The sequence below is a fragment of the Trachinotus anak genome, unplaced genomic scaffold, assembly GCF_046630095.1.
Source record: "Trachinotus anak isolate AG129_WGS33_773 ecotype Australia unplaced genomic scaffold, CSIRO_AGI_Tana_v1 ptg000010l, whole genome shotgun sequence".
NCBI lineage: Eukaryota > Metazoa > Chordata > Actinopteri > Carangiformes > Carangidae > Trachinotus > Trachinotus anak.
Genome location: NW_027273861.1, coordinates 16281187 through 16302737, shown reverse-complemented (window position 1 = coordinate 16302737; position 21551 = coordinate 16281187). Strand labels below are relative to the sequence as shown.

The following is a 21551-nucleotide window of genomic DNA, read 5'->3' as shown; positions in this document are numbered from 1 at the left end:
TTTAAATATCCGATAATGCCTTCCTCTGTGTCTTTTGTTTCATTGATTTGTCTCTCCAAATACATAAACAGAATTGAAAATAGAAAATTGTACTCTACTCATCTCGTGTTTCCTACAGCATATTTATAACAGAAGTCTGTCGCAATACTTGATAAAATATTTTACAAAAAACAATGTGACAAAACAACTATCTCTATCAGAGTCTCACCATCTTTTACTTTGTGAAACATTGCTTATCCTCTCTCCTGGTTCGTACCTTTCCCTTCAAAGACCTAACTGTAACTATTGTACAAACACATTGCTCAATGCATGGTCACACAAGTTTATGAGTGCATGTGAATATGTATTATGTGTGTTCAAGCATGTACCATGAATCTTTATTGAAGAACAATAAAGTAGGATGGCAAATTCCAATGTGTCAGCAGCCATGGTAATAAACTTATTCACAACTAACTGACAGAAAGACAGGAAGATACGGAAAGAGGACAAGGGAAACTGAAGACACTGCTCAGTAAGGAACTTTACTGAACTGGAAAGAAACAAAAATGACATTGTTGTGTGGAATCTGATTTGTTTTTAAAAGCTCATGTATCTGTGGAGAGACAGAGTGAGTGACAGTGGGGAAGTGAGACAGATAGAGAGCAGAAGAAGGACATTCTGTCAGAAGTTCTAACAAATAGAAGGACTGCGGCACACTTTCCACATTATTTGCACATCCTTTTTTGTGTGTGTGGGCAGAATCTTAATAGAAATGCGTGTGTGTTTCTTTTCTTTGGCATGTGCTTGTCCACAAGTGTCTGTATATTGTGTGTATATGTTTGTGTATGGGTCTCTGCAGGTTTCTGTGATGTATGTGTGTGTTGCTGTGTGTGCGTGACAGTCTGTACGTGCCTTCATTCGTTTCAGAGGATTATTCATTTCCTTTTGAAGTGAGGCAGCTCGCCCAGCGAGGAAGGTCTGAAAGGCGGCCGAGAGCAGGCTTTCATACTTCTCCAACAGCAGCTTGTCGTCTGGGGGGTAAATACGTCTGTAGGCCGCAGAGACACAAAGAGAAAAGCAAAGAGAGTAAGGTAGGAGTGTGGAAAGAGGGAAAAAGAAAAGGCAAAGAATGAGGGTCATCAATGAAGAGAAAAAACGAGATGAAAAGTGAAAGAGAGGAAATGACGAAATAGAGAAAAAGGAAAGGAGAAAATAGGGTTTGGGGTCACAGTCCCAAAGAGAGTGAGAGTGACAGAATAGAGTGAGAGAAAGAGAAGAGAGGGATTGGGATTTGGCAAGAGGGAGAGAAGTTGAGAGAAGGAGTAGTGACAGAATTGGGAGGCAGGGAGCCGTGACAGATAAAAAGAAAAGATAAATAAAAAAGGAAAAGGGCAAGAAAAGAGGGGAGAAAGAGGGTGGGTAAAGAGATAGAGAGGTGAAGAAAATGAGCCAGGAAGAAAGAGAACATGGATGCAAAGATGGAAAGAGGAAGAAATTCATGAAAGAAAAAGGAGGGATGGATGGAGTGAGGCACAAAGAGAGGTCAAGGCACAGCAGGTGAGAGTGGTGGATGGACAGAAAAAAATCAAGCAGGAGGGAAAACACAGACAGAGAGAATTATAAGCATTTCAATTGCAGGTGTGAAGTGATGTGGAGAAAACAAATGTGAGTTGCAGGATCAAGGTACAAGAATGAAGGAGGATGAAGCAAAGAGAAAAGACAGACAGAAAGAACTATTAATGGAGACGTTGACTTAAGAAACTGTACAAACTTCAGTCTCTCTCTTCACATGGTGTAATGCATTAATGTATATCTGCTTTCCCCACACATAATGTCCTCCCTGAGATGTGCACCAGCTTTCCTGTATGTTGCACTCTTCAGTAATGTGCCTGTTCACACGTTCCACATAGTTTTGTGCCCTGAAGACTAAACTAACAGCGCTCAGTGTTTATCTTAGGCCTGAGGGGATTAGGAAAATGTATAAACCTCTGCCTGGTTATCCTCATAATACATTTCCAAAGTCCCCCCAAGTCACCGCTGTAGCCATCAAATCAAAACATGACAGTGTTATAATCAAAATAAGCTTTGGCCTGTGTGGCGTCTAAATGCAGGGAATAGTTTGGCTTCTGCACAGACTTATTTAGAGCCAAACCCCTCCTGAGTTGGCTTTTTGAATTAACAGGAAGTTATAAAAGGCCACTGACACTTTATAAAAAACACGAAGATAAAAAGGTGGATGTAATATTTATGCAGCAGCAGGAAATTTTCTACCATGGCAAGAAGACAGGCAGATTTTTGTAAATATTTACTACAAAGCTATTCACACAAATCAGCATCTGAGTTGTAGATTTTACTGAAAGTGCAATGCCAAGTAGAGTTTAACGTTACACAGTTTCAACATTAAAACTTATACAACACCCATCTGCCATTTAACAACTTTATGCAGGGAGGCTGTTCTGGGTACATGATTTCCATATTGTTGAGAAGTTGACCCAATTTTATGAATTACTTTAGTTACTGCAGTTCAAATCAAGCAGCCACAGAATGTTGAGAGACCTGAGATGAACTTTAGCTCCTTTCCTTGGCACCATCCTATATGGGATTTTTTAACTGCCATACTTTTTTTTTACTATCCTAAAGTTACATGGACGACATCCGTTTCTTCCTCTTGACATACAATCTAAAAAGTCTCTTAATAACTGCCAGATAAACTGAATTGAAATGATAATATATGAAAAGAGCCAGAACTTGTCAATCCTCAAAGAGAAACATAAATCACTTTACTAGAAAGCATAGGGTCAACACTTTAATAGTGGGTGTTAACTGCTCCCTCTTCCTGGCACCATCCATCTCAGAACATATGGGCATTTTATTTGAGGGTAACGCTAAAATATTTTTTTAAATAAAATGTTCATGCTGAGGCTTATTGTCACCCATATGTTTCCGTTTGATCTAGAAGCAAATTTAATATTCCTATTCCATTCACATCAACAGTGTCTCTCAATACTTCTGGTTCCAAGGGCTTAAATCATGTTAGATGAACAGCAACAATGGCAACAAACTAGCTGGCTCTGATGCCACGGGGTCCTGGCTTGTCAGTACCTGATGCAAGGTTCATCTAATAGCCGAATGTAAGTAAGTTCATTACCCGAACTCATCTAATGAGAAGCGGTGTGTTAATCAGACTCCAGTGCTGCGCCGGGACACCATTTGAATGCTAAGAGGTCTTTATTAGGGGTGCTCCAGACAGACCTCAGCCTGTCTGATTGACTGTCTGGCTGCCTGTCGGAAAAGAGGAAGGAGGTGACAGCACTTCATGCAGCCTGGGATTAGTATTCTGACTACCCATTCAGTCAAGTGATGACTCAAGAAGTCACTTAGACTTGGGGAGACAGCAAGAAGGTCTGTCTGTGTGTTTTTGTGTGTATATGCTTGTGTATGTGCAAGAGATTGAGAGAAAGAGAGAGAAAATCAAGACCTGGAAATGTATATGTGTGTACATGTGAGATAAAGACACTGAGGCAGGAAGAGAAACTGAAGAAGTGAAGGAACATTAACAATTTACATGGGACAAGTGGCAAATCAGAACTTGGTGTTGCTGAGTCATGCTGTAAGGTAGATCTGCTCCGTCTGTGAGGTGAGTATTAACAATTGACACACTTGATGTCCCCCAAAATCTCAGCTAGAGTTAGAGGAGAAAAGAATAGAGGTGATGGGGAAAGAGGAGCTGGAGTATGGCTTGCAGATGTCAAACAAAGTATAAATGCTAATTTGAATTTCTGAAATGCTGAAAAGGTTATGCATAGCAAGTGTCTTAATTCATCTGTCCCCCAAACATTGCATGTTCTCTGTTGTTTGTTGTTTTCTGCAGCAACATTATTTATTCTCCTGAGAGCCTGGCGCTCTGCAGATGACCTCATAAATGTAAGAGAGGCTGGCACAAGTATAGTGGGTAGAGTTTCTTGAGTGAGAGCACTTTCTTACCTGTAGTTCCCCAGATGTAGCTTTTCATGCTCCTCCCTGGAGATCTGTTTGCGGACCTGTGCCAGTCGCTCTTTCTACAAATAAGAGAAAACCAAAGGAAAATCTTTTAGGTGAAAGTCACTGCCACTCTTACCTTATCTTCTATTAGAAACAGAGAAACAACAAAGCATTAAAAACAAGAAGGCAAGAGTGGAGAAAAATTTAAAAAAGCTGTCTAACCCATCAGTGACTTATAACTTAGAGGTGCTTTTACCATCTACTCTTTCATTAATGTGTTACAAAGGTATAATTGTAGAGCTCAGTTGGCCAATTTGGCATATAAGGCAGAGAGGAGGGCATAACTCCACTACTGGCACGGCAGTATCATTGAGAACTGAATGATATGTGCCTGAACTAGGTCTCACACTTGAGCCATAACAGCACTCAAAGATGAGGTAGTGCCCTTTTTAAAAAAGTGCCTCAGCGCCATCTTTCCTTATTCCCACTGATTACTGCTGTGTCTGATCAAAAGGCTAATCAAAGAGGGTGGAAGGCGTAAAGCACTAGTAGCTGCCACTTTTCCTCGTATAGATGAGAAAAGCCTCCCCGACTCCTTCATTTCAAACAGAAAATAAATAAATGGTAGGCTTGTCTAAGAGAGCTCTGACTCTTTTGAGATAGAGTCAGAAGTACTAAGTTTCTGCTCAGGCTTTTCTTCTTGTTTTAGTTTGTTTTGTTTCAGTTCTGATGAAACAATTTCGTTTGTAACGTTTTGTCTTGGGTTTTGTTTTTTGTTTTTTTGATGTATTTACTAAATGTCTCTGTTAATATCCCTAAAAACATCTCTGACAAGCATCTGTCCCTGAAGTGCTGATTCAAAGCCAGTGTTTGTTCTCATATTGGTGAGGTCTTAAAAGGTTTCCCATGACTAATGATTGAGGCCCATGACTGCACAGCCATTGTTTCAGTCTCCTGGTTTCGAAAGTCTGGGTGCACCATTATGTACAGGTGCTTAGTCTCCCAGGTGCTCCACTGCAGCTGCTTAGTAGCCAGCAGAAGGAATTATGGTTTTAGTTGGCATATCCCAGATGGGAGTATGTGTAACTGTACAAATGTGAAGCAGCAGATATTTTAAAATGTTTAAACAAAACATTTATTACATGTTATTATTAATTTGTTTGTGCATTACCAGCTCTTCTCTCCTTCTCTCCAGTGTCTGACGTTGTTTCTCCCAGTCTGAGGAAGCAGCAGAGAGTTTCTTCATGGAGCCGTGTCCATAGAGCCGTCTCTGAGCCTCTGCCTTTTGCTGGGCCAGGTTGCGTTTCTTATCACTGGCCCTGGGTCAACATAAAATAAAAATAGAGTCAACACAATGCATAGTTAAAACATAAGGAATGGGTTCAGACTCTTCTCACTGGAGCTCTGACAACTTTTCTAGTTTTCCAATTATACTTCACATCTTTGTTTTCTGCCACAGATTTTTCTGCATGCAGATAGTTTTGTAGAATATTGTAACACTTGTTACTGCTCATTACAGAACAGACATTATGCTCAGAAAAAAAGGTTTTCATTAAAGCAGTAAACTATGATAAAGTTTGACAGCATGTAGGTCTCATACCTAACTGATGGACTGACCTGCATTTGCAATTTGATCATTACATCACTGTGGTGGTAAAGCGCTCACAAAGCATTTAACAATACAAAGATAAAGATGGAGCAGAGACACAAATAAACCGACAACCCCAAGATGAACAGTACCAGACAGCTAATTCTGAACAAGTGGGCTATTGCAGTCTGGAGAAAGGGCAATTCATTTTAGTCAATCGCTGGCCCTTTAAATTGGATATTGAGTGCTGTTGGGGGCTGAGGTTTATCAATGTCCATGCCCAGCCGGGTCTGAATTGATCCCACGTTGATACAGTTGGCGTGGCGAACAGAGTTGTGAGCCGTCCCTACCTCTACACACCACCAACCCCTCCCTTTTGGGAAGCAAAGCCATTACTATATAAGGAAAAAGTGAGCGAGGTAGAACAAAGCCCTCATTCACTCCAGCATGAACATAAGCAGTTTGTCCATTGGAAAAAGCTCTCCGCCGCCTTTCAAGGCCTCCTGCGATTTATTTGTCATGAAATAATCAAATCTCCCCTTTTAATCTGTGGGAACACAGCAAACATCAGCCACAAAACAAATCATTTTGATAAGAGATTTGTTTGTGCCGACTGAAGCTGGGCAGGAGGATGGAGGGAGTTTTTATGTGGGATGGCTGCACCACACTTGGACAAACTAGATCTATGGTGCTGCGTGTAATTCATCCATTGTTTGTGTGTGTGTGAGAGAGAGAGAGAGACTAGTAGAGTTGAGACTATATTTAGAGCAGTAAGAGGAGGACAAGCACAGAGAGAGAAAGAGAAAAAGAGAGCAGAGATCCAGAGGTCTGCTGTATGATGATCAATCAGTGGACAGACTCACTGTAGCCAGGGGACAGAAAAGCATGCCAGCAAGCAAGCACACACATACACTCATACATACATTATACAGCAAGAATGAAAGTATGCGTAATGTAAACAGGCAAACAAATACACCCGTAAAGCAAAGTAAAAGAGAAACTCCGGAAGCTTATATACAGATACAGAGCAGGGTAAACAAATGACTCAAAGCCACAGATAGCATAACTTACAGGTGAAAAGAAATTCAAACGCAGATATACACACTGCATGTCTGATTGAAGGGCGCACAAAGCACCCAATCAAGGCATAGCATTGTACCTTGGCCATTATCTGTCTTTGTAGCCACTAAAACAACACCAACACACAAATTTACAAGGACAGCAGTTTTTTTCTGTCCAAAGCTCAAACCTCCTGTTGATTTCAAACTAATAACACTACTGTGTCATCAGTTTGAAATCAAACAAGAATAAGACTGAGTTGCGCTGTGTATCAAAATAATTCCCAAGTTTTCAAGGTTGCCAAACTGAAAGAATCGACTGAAATCTTTAAACATTCAGAGCCCTGTAGAATAAAGTTTCATGTAAGCGTTGACTGCCTCAGCACATGAAACCTAACAAATGCAATTCATGTGTGTCTATCTGCATGTACATGCATGTGTGTGTGTGACTGCTGTGGAGAACAGTACCTAATGTTGAGGAGCTTGAGAGCATTGAGCAGCACCCCTTTCTTCACGTCGTAATCAATCTTCTGATCGGTCCCAAAGCTCGGAGCTCGATTGATCTGCCGGAGAAGAGAGAAACATTCAAAGAATATTCGGGGGGGGCAGTTTCTACTTCGTCTTATTTATTTTTTTCTTTCTTCTCAGTTCAGCAGAGAGAAATGCTATACAATCGCAGGAGTGGATTTAGGGCATTTTTGGAAAAAAGTGATCTGTTCGCACAAGAAGGAGAGACAATGGGAGAAAGATGGAAAGGTTGTTGTTATGTTTTTACACTGAAGGACACTTTGGAATTCTTAGCCTTTGCCTGGGCATAAATCCTGTCTGACATTGATGTGTGTATATCTGTGCATGAATAACTTTCTATGTATCTCTGTATGAGTGCATGCATACAAACAGACTGTGTAGGGTACACTGTCATCAGATAAGTGACCCTGCCCTTTTCTGCCAACCATAGCAAGCAGTCCATGACTGTAACATATGCCAAACACAGCCTGACAATGGAAAACCTATTCATACCCACAATAATCTCTTTGTGAGCATCAGAAAATTACCACTGCTCAGTTCAGTGCCATCATGTACAATCAAGAGCGCTCAGACAAGTCAACTGAGCAAGAACAGAATAAGCCACCTGTGATATGAGGCACAAAAGTCGAAATCACCCAGGGAAAAATTCAAGAACATCTTACCTTTCTCCACAGAGTCATTTCCAGCACCGGTGTAAGATATTCAGATATCAGTTTTTATACCTGACACAACAAATCAATTCTTCGCATATGCTCTTTGTCATTTTCCCTCTGTCTCTCTCCCAAGGTGAGAAAGAGTGTGTTGTGCAAGACAACAGGACCGGCAAATGGAGAGAAGAGCAGTGGAAGAGTGAATGAACTGGCAACTGCGATTGGAACAATGTCTTCATATGTGGTGACTTCAAATGACAATGCAATCTAAAGGGTGATTAACCTTGATTGTTGAGATAAGTCAGGTCACCTGCTAAAATAGTTCAATTGCTCAAACTGCCTATTTTCTTTTTTATGTGGGAACAATAGTATGAGTGTCTCCTTTTGAAATAATTTGATTGACATTAATAACCTTTACTAATGGTATATTTGTTGGATGACTATAAGTAAGTGCATGTGAAAATCCTCAGTGAATTTTGTCATCACAGGAAGAGAATCCTGCCTAGAAAGGAGTACACTGACCCACTGAACCAAAAATTTCTACATGAATTGGTTTATGAACCCTGACAAAAGCCACACACCAGAACATATCTGTTTTATGGATAAAAATCACTGCTCCAGTAATAGTTCTGGAAGTGTAGCTAGAAATTCAGTCCTCACAGTAACATTAATCTGCAGTCAGAGTGAGTATTTGTGACAGAAACATTATTCGTCTTGTTCCTATCTTCCTTTAGAAAAAAAAACAGTTGGATACAGTTGAACACATCAAAGCAGCATGACAGCCAATCACAAACAGTGATTTCAGTAACAGAACAACACTGAACCAATCAGAGGTTTTAGCGTGCACATCCACATCCACAGATCCACATTCTATCTGCCAATCAGGAACGTGGGTAAAGACTGCTGAAAGTGGCCAATGAGAAAACCGATTGTTGTGCTACATCAGGACATTTTGGAACCAAGAATCCAGATTTTTGGCTGAAAATGAGCAACAAAACCCAAAAGCTCCTTTACAGAGATGTGCAAAGCATCTCAAGGGTTGCGGGGGTAGCTCTCAGTAACCTCTTTCTCCCCCCTTCTTCTGAAGTAGCCATTACTAATCCTGACACAATGGTGCTTACTGCTGTGTGGCAGATTCGGGTACAGCGCTGTATGATAATATTTACATTACAACCAGGCTCCCAGAAACTGAGCGAGCCACATCGTTGACTACGTTGCCAGCAGTGGGGCAGGTAGCCCAAAAAAGAACAGTAACTAATGAAAGATTATACATTTGGATCATAAGTCAGCAGCAAAAAAACAAAACAAAAAAAATCTAGACAGGCCTAAGTTACTCAGTAAAGCTACTCCTTTAGCGACACACCTAAATGCCAAACACCTGCAAAGCATGTGTATATGACTGTATAAGAACTTAAACACATTTAACTATGTGAGGCAGAGCATAGGTGAATAAAATCACACAAGCTTAAGAAAACTTATCAGTAGCTATCTGTGTTAAACTGAAGAATCTGTATAACCTTCTCTGAGTCCGTTGGGCCGTCATTTCAACTAGTTCAAAAGACAGATCCACAAATACCACAAGTGAGCTACTAAATCCAGACCAGCACGAAGTGGGTTTGTATGGACGTGCCTTTGTAAGTGTGTGCGCGCGCACCCACATGTGCGTTTTTCTACACAGCAACCATTTATCAGAGGGACGGGGGTAGGTGATGAATGTCTTCCAGCGCAAAGAGGAAAAAAGGAACAGAGACCCTATCCAACTCTTTCACTCAATAGAATGAAGTCTACAATACATCCCTCTGTGTGCCAAGAAGGACAGAGCTCCACTTCGACCTACAGTACCTTACCTAAGAAAAAACTACACTACAAAAGAAAAGGAGGGAAGAGGTCTGTTTTCATTTAGAGCACTCCCCAATATGACAGCCACAATGAAAAGAGTATGGGTTTAGAGCGCCGTAGCCTATAGGTAACAGCCAGACTGGCAGTGATCCTGGCGATGGTTGTCTCGTTACTTGTCTTCATTTCTTAGTTTGATTTGTGGTGTCAAGCTGTCACGGGAGAAGACTGGCATTGCAGCTCTCGCTGTCATTCTTTGCTCTCCCTCAAGCTTTCGTCTCTCTCCTTCAACTCTCTGCCCGTCGCACTCCTCTCCTCCTGGTTAGTTTCTCTTCCCACTCTGTTTCTTGCTGTCTCTCACCCCATGTTCTGTCTGGTCACTCACCCCCCCCCCCCCCTCGGTAGCCCTCACTTTCTGGTCATTACCTCTCTTATTCATTTCTCTCCTACGTGTTTCTGTGTTCTCCTTTTCCTCTCTGGCAAAGGAAGTTGGACCAGTCTGGTCCTAATGAACCCCTGCAGGCTCCCAAAACCCCCACTCTGATTTCCTTAAGTGACTCTGGCAGGGTCTTAAAGGAGCCCTCAGTTGCTCCAAGACGCATTCAATAAAAGCGTCAGATGAAAAGATAAGAAACTCCTTTTTACTCTTGCTTTGATTCAGTTCAGCATCAGCATCACATTAATGTAGCCCAAATAACAGTCAGTCAAACAGCAGATTGAGCATGTAGGAAAAGAACATATCAGTCTGTAATTTCTCACAGGACAGGTTGATCCTCATCTGATCATCCAATTATACATGCAAAGATCAGAGGGTGAGCTGTAACCCATTAACATACTGTATGCAGGAGATGTAACACTTTTATTTTCTGCACCTGGACGTGTGTGACTGAGACGCAAAAGTGACTTGCCATTGTTTATGGAGGCACTTGTAAAATAAAGGTTGTGGTGGGGGGCCCTTCCATTTGGTTTGAATTGTCTGTGAACCACAAGTCTGTCTGGTGATCTTTACTGCAGCTCCTTAAGTACAAACAGAGGGCCAGAAGTTCAAGCAGAACATTTTTCATGTCTTGATGTCTTGTCTTGATTTGATAGAGTTTATTAATTTCCAATTAGGAAATTCTCTTCAGGGTCACTCTCATAATATTTTGCCCCCTGGAGCAGGTGAGAACTAAGTGTATTGCTTGAGGATAGTTAGTAAGTATGGTAAGTTATGGCCATACAGGAAAATCAAGCCCTACCAGCAACATGATTATTAATATTGCCACAGGCCATTCTGCTCACTTACAAAGAATACACTCAGTCTCACTTCATACTACGTTATGACAGTTCCAAGTCCAGCTAACAATTCACTGTTATCATTTTAATTATGAATAAACCCAGTGAAAAAAAAATCCTTACAGTCCCTAGTCATTGTTGAAAATGTAGTGGGCATCAGACAGTTTGCACTTGTGGCCTCTACTGCATCACACCGACCCTAATAACACAGCAACAGTAATGGATCAAGAACAATCAGCTGCTTTCTTTCAACAACAAATTGCTTCCCCCCATCGACATCTATTCTGTGTCTGGAATACTCGTCAAACAAGTGCAGCGGCTGCTTGTGATTAATCGGTTCAGAAAAACGACCCCTTCTTATTATTCCTGGCAGAGTGTAAACAACCACTGCTTTGACAAGCCCCCCATTCTGCCCCGCACACTCGAGGGTATCGGCACAGTTCATCCGCTGTCAGAATGGAGTGTTTGTTGCCGCACAATGGTGAAATGAGAAAGGGAGGCAGAGAGGGAGAGCATGAGTAGCAGTGCGTCAGAAAGACAGACAGCTGGCCGCCCTGTTAAGTTGTTCTCTTGTTTCAGCCATCTTATCAATCACTGTTCTGTTCTTTTTGTGGCATTTTTAGTGGTCCAGTCGGACACCGGGAAACTCAAGCTGAGCATGCTGAGCTGCTGGTAAAGGTCCTGGGAGTAAGTGGGCCAAAGCTTAGCTCAGCCACCAGTCAGGCTGACCCACCTGACTGACTGGCCGGCATGGTGCAGAGAGTGGTGTTTTTTTTTTTTTTTGTTTGTTTTTTTCTTTTGAAGACACACAGAGATACAAAACAAAAGGTGCCTTGACGGTACACAATAAAGGTAGGAGTGTACATAGTATTGTAGCCGCACACACACCTAATTCCCACTTCAGTACTTACAAACATGCATAATATATCAACGTATGGTCAGAAACTGCCAGACATCAATATGCAAGCATATATATCATCTTTCTCAGTCTCTTACACACGATATACTACAGTTCCATATGTCACTCATAAACATGCAATATATATCTTCTCTCTCAATCACATGCGTTCACACAAACACAGACAGACAGACAGACACACACACACAAACACACACATACACACACACACACACACATACATACACATACATACACAGAGACTGGTACTGCCATACATCCCTGATGATAAATGACTAAATGTTGGGGTGTGTTTTCAACTGCCCCACATACGAGGCCCATGCGCTCCTAATTTGATACTTATTCCATGAAATAGTCATGTTGGGGGAAAATGGATGTGGATAGAGATAGACAGTCCCATACATCATTCTAATTATTCTTTAATAAACCTCTTATAAGCCAAAGAGTGGCTTGTAGGTAACTACTGCCACCTAGGGTTCACAAGGAGAAAGACACCCCCTCAGAGCTAGGGACGATATCCATGGACATTTAAATAAGAATGAATCCCACTAAGTACCAAAGATTAATCAAAGGCAAAAGGAGAATGAAAGGTGGAAGGGGGCAAAATAGACTCTGAAAGATAATTGAGTATATCAAACTGTATGCATTCTCCTCTATCATTTTTCACCCAAGAAAATTCAATCATGAGGGGATGAAAATTATTTGGAGAGCACAGGTAGCAAGTAAATTCCTCCTTAATCACCCTGAATACACAATAATGTTCGTCTGGGCTGTTGTAGGGGTTAGAAAACACTCAAATTTCCTGAGGAAATATCTGAAAGGCAGGATAACCTCTAAATCCTTCTTCCAAAACTCCTGGGGAAAACAGCTATGCTTTAAATGGTGACCTTTATGAAAAGCTATAAGGACATAAAATTTTCATTTCATTCTACACAGATCAAATAGAATTTCAATTGAGAGGTTACATAAGTGTGACCCACTGTTTATTCCACACAGGAAATTACCAGTACTTTCAGAATTTGTGATTCATTTGCGTTACGTGTTTATTTGTGTTGGGGATATGGGAGAATTGAAAAAAAAAATTAAGAAGTAAGCAAAAATATTTTTGTTTCTACTTGTATGTGTGTATCATGGCATCTGTTTGCTCTTGCCAGCGCAGATTACTCCCCGCAAACACACCCCCAACACAAACACACACACACATACACTTGCACTCAAAAGAAAAGGAAGTCTGGATTATGTTGGCTCTGAGGGATGGACAGGCAAACCAAACTCATCTTGAAACAATTGGGGACAGAGCACTGAAACACAGGAAAGTTGCAGGAAGGGGTGAAAGGAGGGAGGGGAGAGGGGTTTGAGAATCACCGCCCTTGGGGGAGCAGTCCAGCTGCAGCCTGTTGGTCTGTTGTCAGAATGCCCATTCACGCACACACAAACACACTGAGACACAAACAAACCCGTGCTACGGTTGACCTAACCGTGCCTGCCTCATTAGCTGCCAATCACTCTGCACAACCCTTTTTTTTTTTTGGGGGGGGGGGGGGGGGGCAGGAGGGGTAGATACAGGGAAAAAGATGGATGAAGATATGTTAGTTAAGTTGTAGCCACCGATAATCAAGTTGCCTAGCATCTTACTCAACAACGACAATGTGAAAATTGGCAAACAGGTTTCTTCCCCTTCTATTTATTTCTCCTGTTTATTGCTACCGCTTACTGAATTGTTCTGTGTTTGTGTTTTATGCAGGCTTCCTCCCTGCCTCTCTGGCTACATAAAAAGATAGGCTGTGGGCTGGAGTTTGATGGTAGGCAGATCAGAATGGCCAACCACACACACACACACACACACACACACACACACACCACAGCGGACTATTCCCAGAGGGACAAAGACCACAAATTCACACGAAACACAGAACCAGCATCAGTTGCATGCAGTAGGTCTCATGGCGCACATGTATGTTAATAGTGCGGGCAAACACACACAGAGCACCAAACACCGCACACAATGACACGGTACAAATCAAATTCAGATTCAAACACACTAACTCATTTACACACACACACACACACACCAACTGACTGTGGTCCTAACAAGCAGGCTGACCAGCCTTTGAGCTGCCTGGAGCCCAGGACTAGAGAGGGAGCTTTGCACGGACCAGGCAGGTTTCTAATTATTCGTGCTCACTACAAACACTTGTTTCTTCTTAGTTAGAGCTGACCAGCTGGGGCTTTGTTTTCTGCTGCGTGTGGGGGAATGACTGAAAAAAAAAAAAGAAAAAGAAATAAAAATTTAAAAAATATATAATGAGACTGGGCTTCAATCCACTGATCCGTGTGTTGGGGTACAAGGACACCCATCAGGACCTCGTGAGAACAATCTTTGTTGGGTTCTGTTTCAGATATACAGGGTGGAGCCTTTAAAGAAGAAATCTATATATGTATTTAATGTGTTGTATTTCTCTTGTCGTTGACCATTACTCACCAAACATTTAGTAATATTTTTTCCATTTTCCTCACTCCATTTGACATTATTTATCATGCTGTCTTACAGCACATGGGCCCTGGATAAACTTGAGAGAGGAGGGGGTGATAATACTGCATCATTGCTACATGTTGCCATTGAGTAAATGCACACCTTATGACTCACACTGGATTTGGAGACGCCTGCTGTTCCCTTTGACCCATGCACCCCAATTTTGAGACGGTGCCACGTGCTTGCTGAATTTAGGGTAAAGCCTGTGTCATGACGCAGCTCCTGAACTAAACTGAATAAATGTGCATTTCTGTAACGGTTATGTTTTCCTTTGCATTATTGTTTTGCTTTTATTTTGCTTTCAAAAGGTAAAAAAAACACTCAATGAAGCCCTCAAAGCAAAACCTTGAAACTGACAATGCAAACCACAGTGTGCGTGCGTGCATGTGTGTGTGTGTGTGTGGAGTGAAGATCACGGCTCAATGAAACGTCTTTCCTATACAAGACGCAGATGCTGTCTGGGCTGGTTTAATGAAAGTGAACGTCTCCAGTTACGCCATTTGAGAGTGTGTGTGTGCGTGCGTGTGTGCGTGCTATGCTATGTCGTGCTGATGTTTTGAATGTCAATAGGAGGTAAAACTTGTGTTGAAAACCCTGCTGAATTAAGATAAGGATCACACAAAAGCCTGTCTCTCTCTTTCTACCTTCTCTTCTCCCTTTTCTATACTTACTCTGAGCACAATGCGCCTGTTTGATGCCTGGCCTTGGTCACTCTTGCCTTCTCTGTTTTCATCCCACGCCAAGCTATTTAGCAGGTGTTTGCTGTTCAGTGGGCTGTTCCTCTTGAGTATCTGTATTAGTTATCAGTGTTTTTGCAATAATTTCTCTTTGTGTGCTATTGCTGACAAAGAGCCAATGTGTTGCATCTTCCACATTGGATTTCTTGCAATGGCAAGACAGAGCCAAATGTCCGTTTTCCCTCCCCAGCCTGCTACACACAGAGACAAAAATACATGTACAAAGGGCAGGACTAATGTCATTTGACAGTTTCTTATACATGATACCATCGAGCTTTCAGGTACCCAACTGGCTTTGAGTTTACACAGGTTGAACTTTCATTTCCTGGCTGCGAGTTTGCATGTCCAACAACCAACTTTGACGTTTTAAAGAGTAAGAGATGAAGACGTTGTCGGAACAGCAGTCTGGGTAAAGCCCCAACGAGGCGTGGCACACATAATTCACAGTGACACCAATAAGGAAACCTGAGAGGTGAAGTCCACAAATTCAAAACAAACCTGTAAGACCTAGACTGTGTTTCAATTCCTGACACAATTTTTACTGTTTTGGGACTCAGGGGGGTGACAGAAATGAAAAATAAAAAATGGTGAAATGGGGTGAAATAGATTCAATTTACCCCAAAATGTTGCAAAGTGATCTGCTGAAAAATGAAATTTGGACCTGAGGGCTTGCCATGGGGTACAGTTTGTGGCAACCAGCCGATGGGCCCGGCTGTGCGTTGCGTCCCGGCTGAATAGGAATGAACATTGACGCGCTAAAAAGTGGTAATAAAGTTATTTTCAGGCTTGACAGCGTACGCAGTGAGGATTTCAGAAGGGGTCTCTATGCTTGCAACTATCCCCTGACTAATCAGTTGAATTTTGGAAATAAATGATTGTTGCTGTAAATGTTGCGTGAAAGAGACATGGCCGTGTGTGTGTGTGTGTGTGTGTGTGTGTGGATATGTGTGTGCGTGCGTGGGATGTTAATTGATGAGAGTTATACAGAGCTGCTAGTAGCACAGGGGGGATCATTACTACTGGAGTGGAACAACTGCATTCACGGCTGTTTGCCATGTCTCATACACATTTATACACACACACAAAGTGCACACATACTGTCACAGTGCACCAGCAGTCAAAAGGAACACCACTTTTGCTCTCCCTGGTACATCCTTTTGTCATATAGTTCAACTATTCAGCCACACAAAAAGAGTCAGGTAGGGTAATTATATCAGCCTAATTCCATGATGACTCTTCTGAAAAACACCAACCTACTATCAAATGTCACTCTTTTTTTTTTCTCCAAATCAGAGGCGTTTGGAAATTGCAAGATTTATTTTGGGTTGGCATGATGGGGAAAAAACAAACAATTATCCCAGAGGCATTTCCCATCCTTGAGTCAATTTGTGGGAAAGAGGGGGGGAGGCGCACAGCCACTTTGGGTTAAAGGATTTAGGTCACACTTTAACTGACTGGCTGACATCAGAACAGTGAGACGGAAATCCTGGAGTGGACTCTGGACTTGAATCCATCTCCTGAATGACTGACACCTGAGAGACAGGCACCAAGAGAATGAGGGGCGTGTGTCTTGCTAGTCAACCTGCCATCCTGACCTATATTTTTGTACCCTGTGTCTGTGTGTCTGTGTGTGTGTGTGTGTCTGTGTGTGTGTTTTTGTATGTGGAGGAGGGGTGTTTGTCTTGTTTTATATGCTGCTGTGTATGCATGGATTTCTGTATGCATGCGTGGGCGTGTATGAATGCACACATGCATGTAATTATTGTGTACATGTTTGTGGTTGTGTACCTTCTTGTCATTTAACAAGGGAATGTGTCTCCCTTTGTGTTCAGAGGTGCACAAATACATACTTGATACTGCATGGGTGTTTGTGTGTGTTTCTATGCACCAGGGACAAGAGTGTGTAAGCAAAATCAGTGGGTGTTTATGCTTTCTGTCATTGTGTGGCAACGTCTCCTTCTCTCCTGCTGATGCCACATTATTTCAGTTTAGGAGCTGCTGTCACTTTTAGCAGCAGCATAGACAGGTGAGACTCCACAGACTGCAACCCTCCTCTTTCCAACTGACAAGCACACACATACACTCTCAAATAAAATTTCTTAATTTTTGTAATTTTTTTATGTGTTTTAAATTTTAAAATATTATTATGATTTATTCTGATATACTACTTAAAAATAAAAATTGAAATTAATGAGAGTTACTTTAAAATTTTAAATCCCAAATTAATAAATGAAACTGTGCCTTTGAATGATGTACTCTTCTTTTTTTTTGTATTTCAAAAAATAAAATTGAAAGTGCACTTTTTGCCAGCAACGACAGGTAGAAATTAGAGAAATTATGAGAAACACAATTACACTGTTTCACACACATAAACACACATGCAGAGTTGTACCTCCAGTAGCCAGGGTTTGAGTTTGCGGTCCAGGATGATGTCAAAACCCAGGACCTCAAAGCAGACGCTGTCGCTCCCTGGTGGCTGGCCGGGGCGACACATGCGGTAGGCATGCAGCACGTGGGGCTCAGCCACTATCAATGTCTTTACCACCAGCTCCTGGCAGGACACACACACACACCAACACAAAGAGAGGGAGAGTCACCACACTGAGCTGACAAAGAGAACACAAAATCTCAGTTTTTTATGAAGCCATTTTCATTCATCCTAAAAAGCCACAGGCTGCATTTTTTACAGTGTCTTCCTAAACTGAAAATGTAGCAATTAAGAGTCCTGCATTAATTTCTGATTGCAACTGTAGACAAATGCTTGCACCATTTGATTTAGGATTAAACTAAATTCAGCAATTATGATACAGACAAGACCTGTAACCTACAGAAATGCTCCACAGAGGTAGAGCTACAATCCTTCATTGTAATTAATTAATCCTTAATTCTCCAAACCCTGTCAGTTTAAAATCTGAGGAGAAACACAAGCTGTTACAGGCACAGAGCCTTTTGAATTTCACCCTCACACACACTTTCACCAGTGTTGGTGGTGGTCCATCTGTGCGGCTCCCAATATGTGTGCATGTGTGTGTTTGCACGTATGTTTGCTGGCTGCTACCTGCCTACCTACTCCCACTGTGTAAGTGGGGTAAACATGCTCACTCCTGACACAGACTCACACACACACACTGCACAAAGCTTCCCCTCACCAGTCAGGCCCCACACAGTGCTGCTGGCCCACAGTTTGCTCACTCTAGTCTGACTGCTGGGTACAGGAGAGGGCTACGGTGGTCTGGCCCTGGCCTGATAAGCTGCACCCCACACCCCGCACCCCTCCCTTTTCTATCTGTCTGTCTCTTACACACCTCCATCCATCTATCCATCCACCCGTCTGACCCACAGGCTGCCCAGCACAAACACCTGCTCCCACTACCGTCGTTTATGCCTGAAGTCCCTGCCCTGGCAGGTGTGTGTGTGCGTGTGTGTGTGTCTTTGTCCCTCTTCCATCACCTCCCTCCTGATCCCAAGCCCCCAGCACTGGCCACAGCCTAGCACTGTGCATGTGTGTGCATATGAGCTTGTGTTTTGTTTGCTTTGAGCTCAAATAAGCCTGTATTTTTTTTTAAATTAAATCTCATCTGCATACATTTTAGTTATTATTGTAGCTATTTTATGTACATGTGTAATTCATTAGTTTTATTTCTGTTTTGACAGAATCACTGCTCTTTCTATTTAAGTGTACAAGAGATAGCAGGATATCCTGGTGGTTCTCTTATGGGTTTCTGGTACAATTGACAGCATGTTAACACTGAAAAAAACAAGAATACAAAGTACACAGAAAATATTTAAGATACCACATATAATGCCTTTCTGATTATAATTCTGTCAAGTAAAACATCTCCATAATAACTATTTTCACCAAAACCCCTGAAACTCTGCATTTTAAATGGCTATCTGTGTCTACTGTACAACAACTTGGGAAATTTTATTTTTCCAAGTGGCCTAAAAAAAGGTAACCTTCATTGTTTGACAGTGTCCACCAAAAATCTATAGACCTAAAAGATAAAAAAGAAGCATTATTGTCACTTTAATGGTACTATCTGAGTGGACAACATAACTATTTTATTGTACAGTCAGTACAGACCTTCTGTTTTTTTTTTTTTTTTTTCAAATATAACATATTGAAATTATGCATAGGATTAGATATGTCTTTAGACATTTGGCCAGACCACAAAGATCTGAAACACAAGCTAAAATAGGTGCTGAATTTTTGTGCCACTGTGTGTGGTTATTTGCAAATATTAAATCCATAACTCACCCATTTTTTGTCAGACACTGCTCTCATATAAAAAGCTGCAGCTTTGCTGGTCAAATCTTGGACACTCTGCCCTGTACAGCACATCAATAATACCTCACTATGAAAGAGATGGCCAGTGTTTCACATGAAAAAAAAAAAACATATACACGATATTCCTAACCCCCACAGACAATCTTCTGGCAAACACACTCTCTGTATCTCTAACCGTGACTATTGGAGGAAAGAGTCAGGGCAGCCTGCTAGGTCTGTACAGGAATAAAATGTAAGAGGGGAGATGAAGAGAAAAGGATAGAGAACAGTGAGCAGAGAGCATAAATACAGGGTTGAAACAAAGCACAGAAAGAGAGTGCAAACGGACAGCACTAACACCAAAGAGCAACTTCTGAAGAAGAGCATAGAGAAACCAAGAGACAAGGATGATGGTCTGGCTAAGTCAGAGGGTGACACTCTGGTGTGCCACTGATAACAAAGATGAAAGAGAAAGAAACAGAAGTGAAGAAGAGAAAGTGGAATACATAAAAAGAAGCTTTGGTGCCTTGACAAAATGGAGCGCGTGGAGAGATTACACAAGATGGATAAGAGATGAGAATAAAAAAGAAGAAACATAACCAAAACAGGAACTTTTCCAAATAGGCAAAGCACTGCCCACAATACCAACTAATGTGAACACAGAGAAAAGTAAAAGTTGATGGAGAGAAGAAATAAAGATTGCCTCATGGAGAGGATGATAACCAATGGGATTTGATTTTTGGGGTGGAATGCTGCCATCTTGAGAGCAGGAAGTAAAAGAGAAAATAAGCACTGAGAGACCATACAGGCCAAATGACTTTGAACAGAGGGACAAGGAGTCAAGGTCAAAAAGAATAGCAAATAATAAAGAACAGCAAAGAACATAAACAGAGCCAGTGATGGAAAATTGATAGAAAAGAAAGTAGTAACTAAAATAGTAGTAACACAAAGACGTCCTCCAAACAAACACTGATGAAAGAAAATGAACAAAGAAAAGGTGTTTGGATGAGCTGAGAGTAGTGCCAGATAGGGAGAGATCACCCTCCAGGAATTATGTTTTCTCTGAGCTTTTTCTGGAGTTAAACAAAGCTCTGAATTACTGTCATAACAAATCATTTCAACCCTTTGTTGGTCCACTTGTGTATCGTGTGCAACTTGTGTTGGTTAGCAGGATGTGTATATATGAGTGTACGCTTACATCCGTGAGTGTAATCTGCTGATGTTGTTTGCACTTGTGGTGTGTTTTGATATCATACCACACATCCTTGCTTGTGTAGAAGGACACTTCCGCCCACAATATTTTTGAATGCATCTCTGTATCTGTGGTCGTGTGTGTTTGGGTAGACTACCAACATACAGAGACATCTCCCCAGAACTTGGTCACATCGTAGTCATTGGTGCGGAGGAACTCGGTGAACCAACTGATGGACCTCTTGCTGCCTTTGTCCACTGTCTCGTCTCGCTCAAAGTTCTCATTGTGTTTGTTGACTGAGTAGTTGGTCAGATGCATGTAGAGCTGGCTCTGTGGACACAAAATGTAGTAAGGAGGGCCTTTACACATTCACATTCATAAAGCTAACAATTTCTGGATTTATTTAATTTTAATGCAACAACTTCATATCTCTTGCCTAGCAACACAGAATTGAGAGAAATAGGCATGATTTTAGATGCTGAATGTGTCAGTGAGTGGTTGACTATAACCAGCCATTGTGTAACTCTGTTGTATTCCTCTATTTAAACACTATACCCCACAGTTGAAGACAATACATCCTTGTCCTTAGCCTACAAGGTAATAACACTGTGACTGCAGGCCACTCCAGCCCCTGATGGCTGTCTGGAAGCCAGTCTCTGTGGGATTGAACATCCATCTCGATGGCATGACTCACTCCATCATGTGTCACAGACTGGGTAAGACAATACACACTTGTGCCACAGGAGGAGTCCAGCGCGACTATGTGTTTGTGTGTTCATATTTTAGATAAGCGTTGTGCTTGATAGGAAGCTGTGTGTGTGTATACATCCCATCATCAGCAACAGACTGTGCTTCAGCAGGTGCAGAACCTCAAGGCAAATATGAGCGGCTTGATATTACAAGAGACATCTGGCATGTGGACATTTACGCTTAACTGTGTGCATACAGTATGTGTGTATGTGTGTGTGTGTCTGTGTGTGTGTGTGTGTGTGTGTGTGTGTGTGTGAA

At 41.7% G+C, this 21551-nt stretch overlaps 1 protein-coding gene and 1 long non-coding RNA gene across 6 annotated transcripts in view; one reads left to right on the top strand and one right to left on the bottom strand.

Moving 5' to 3' along the window:
• The window catches only part of LOC139627224 (uncharacterized), a 145844-nt gene extending 131244 nt beyond the window's left edge, over positions 1-14600 (top strand). The window contains exons 2-5 of one of the 2 annotated variants that reach the window (XR_011692522.1): positions 7921-8058; positions 11519-11582; positions 13559-13616; positions 14366-14600. This is a non-coding gene — a long non-coding RNA (uncharacterized lncRNA). The remainder of the gene's footprint in view (positions 1-7920; positions 8059-11518; positions 11583-13558; positions 13617-14365) is intronic. The other variant, XR_011692523.1, reaches the window with a different exon arrangement.
• The window catches only part of ttll7 (tubulin tyrosine ligase-like family, member 7), a 66844-nt gene that overhangs the window by 27806 nt on the left and 17487 nt on the right, over positions 1-21551 (bottom strand). For all 4 annotated transcript variants that reach the window (XM_071487946.1, XM_071487949.1, XM_071487948.1 and 1 more), the window contains exons 8-13: positions 20709-20873; positions 17477-17635; positions 7075-7169; positions 5132-5279; positions 3964-4037; positions 892-1027 (exon numbers count right to left, since the gene is read on the bottom strand). In XM_071487946.1, the coding sequence (XP_071344047.1) occupies positions 892-1027; positions 3964-4037; positions 5132-5279; positions 7075-7169; positions 17477-17635; positions 20709-20873 (777 nt within the window). The remainder of the gene's footprint in view (positions 1-891; positions 1028-3963; positions 4038-5131; positions 5280-7074; positions 7170-17476; positions 17636-20708; positions 20874-21551) is intronic.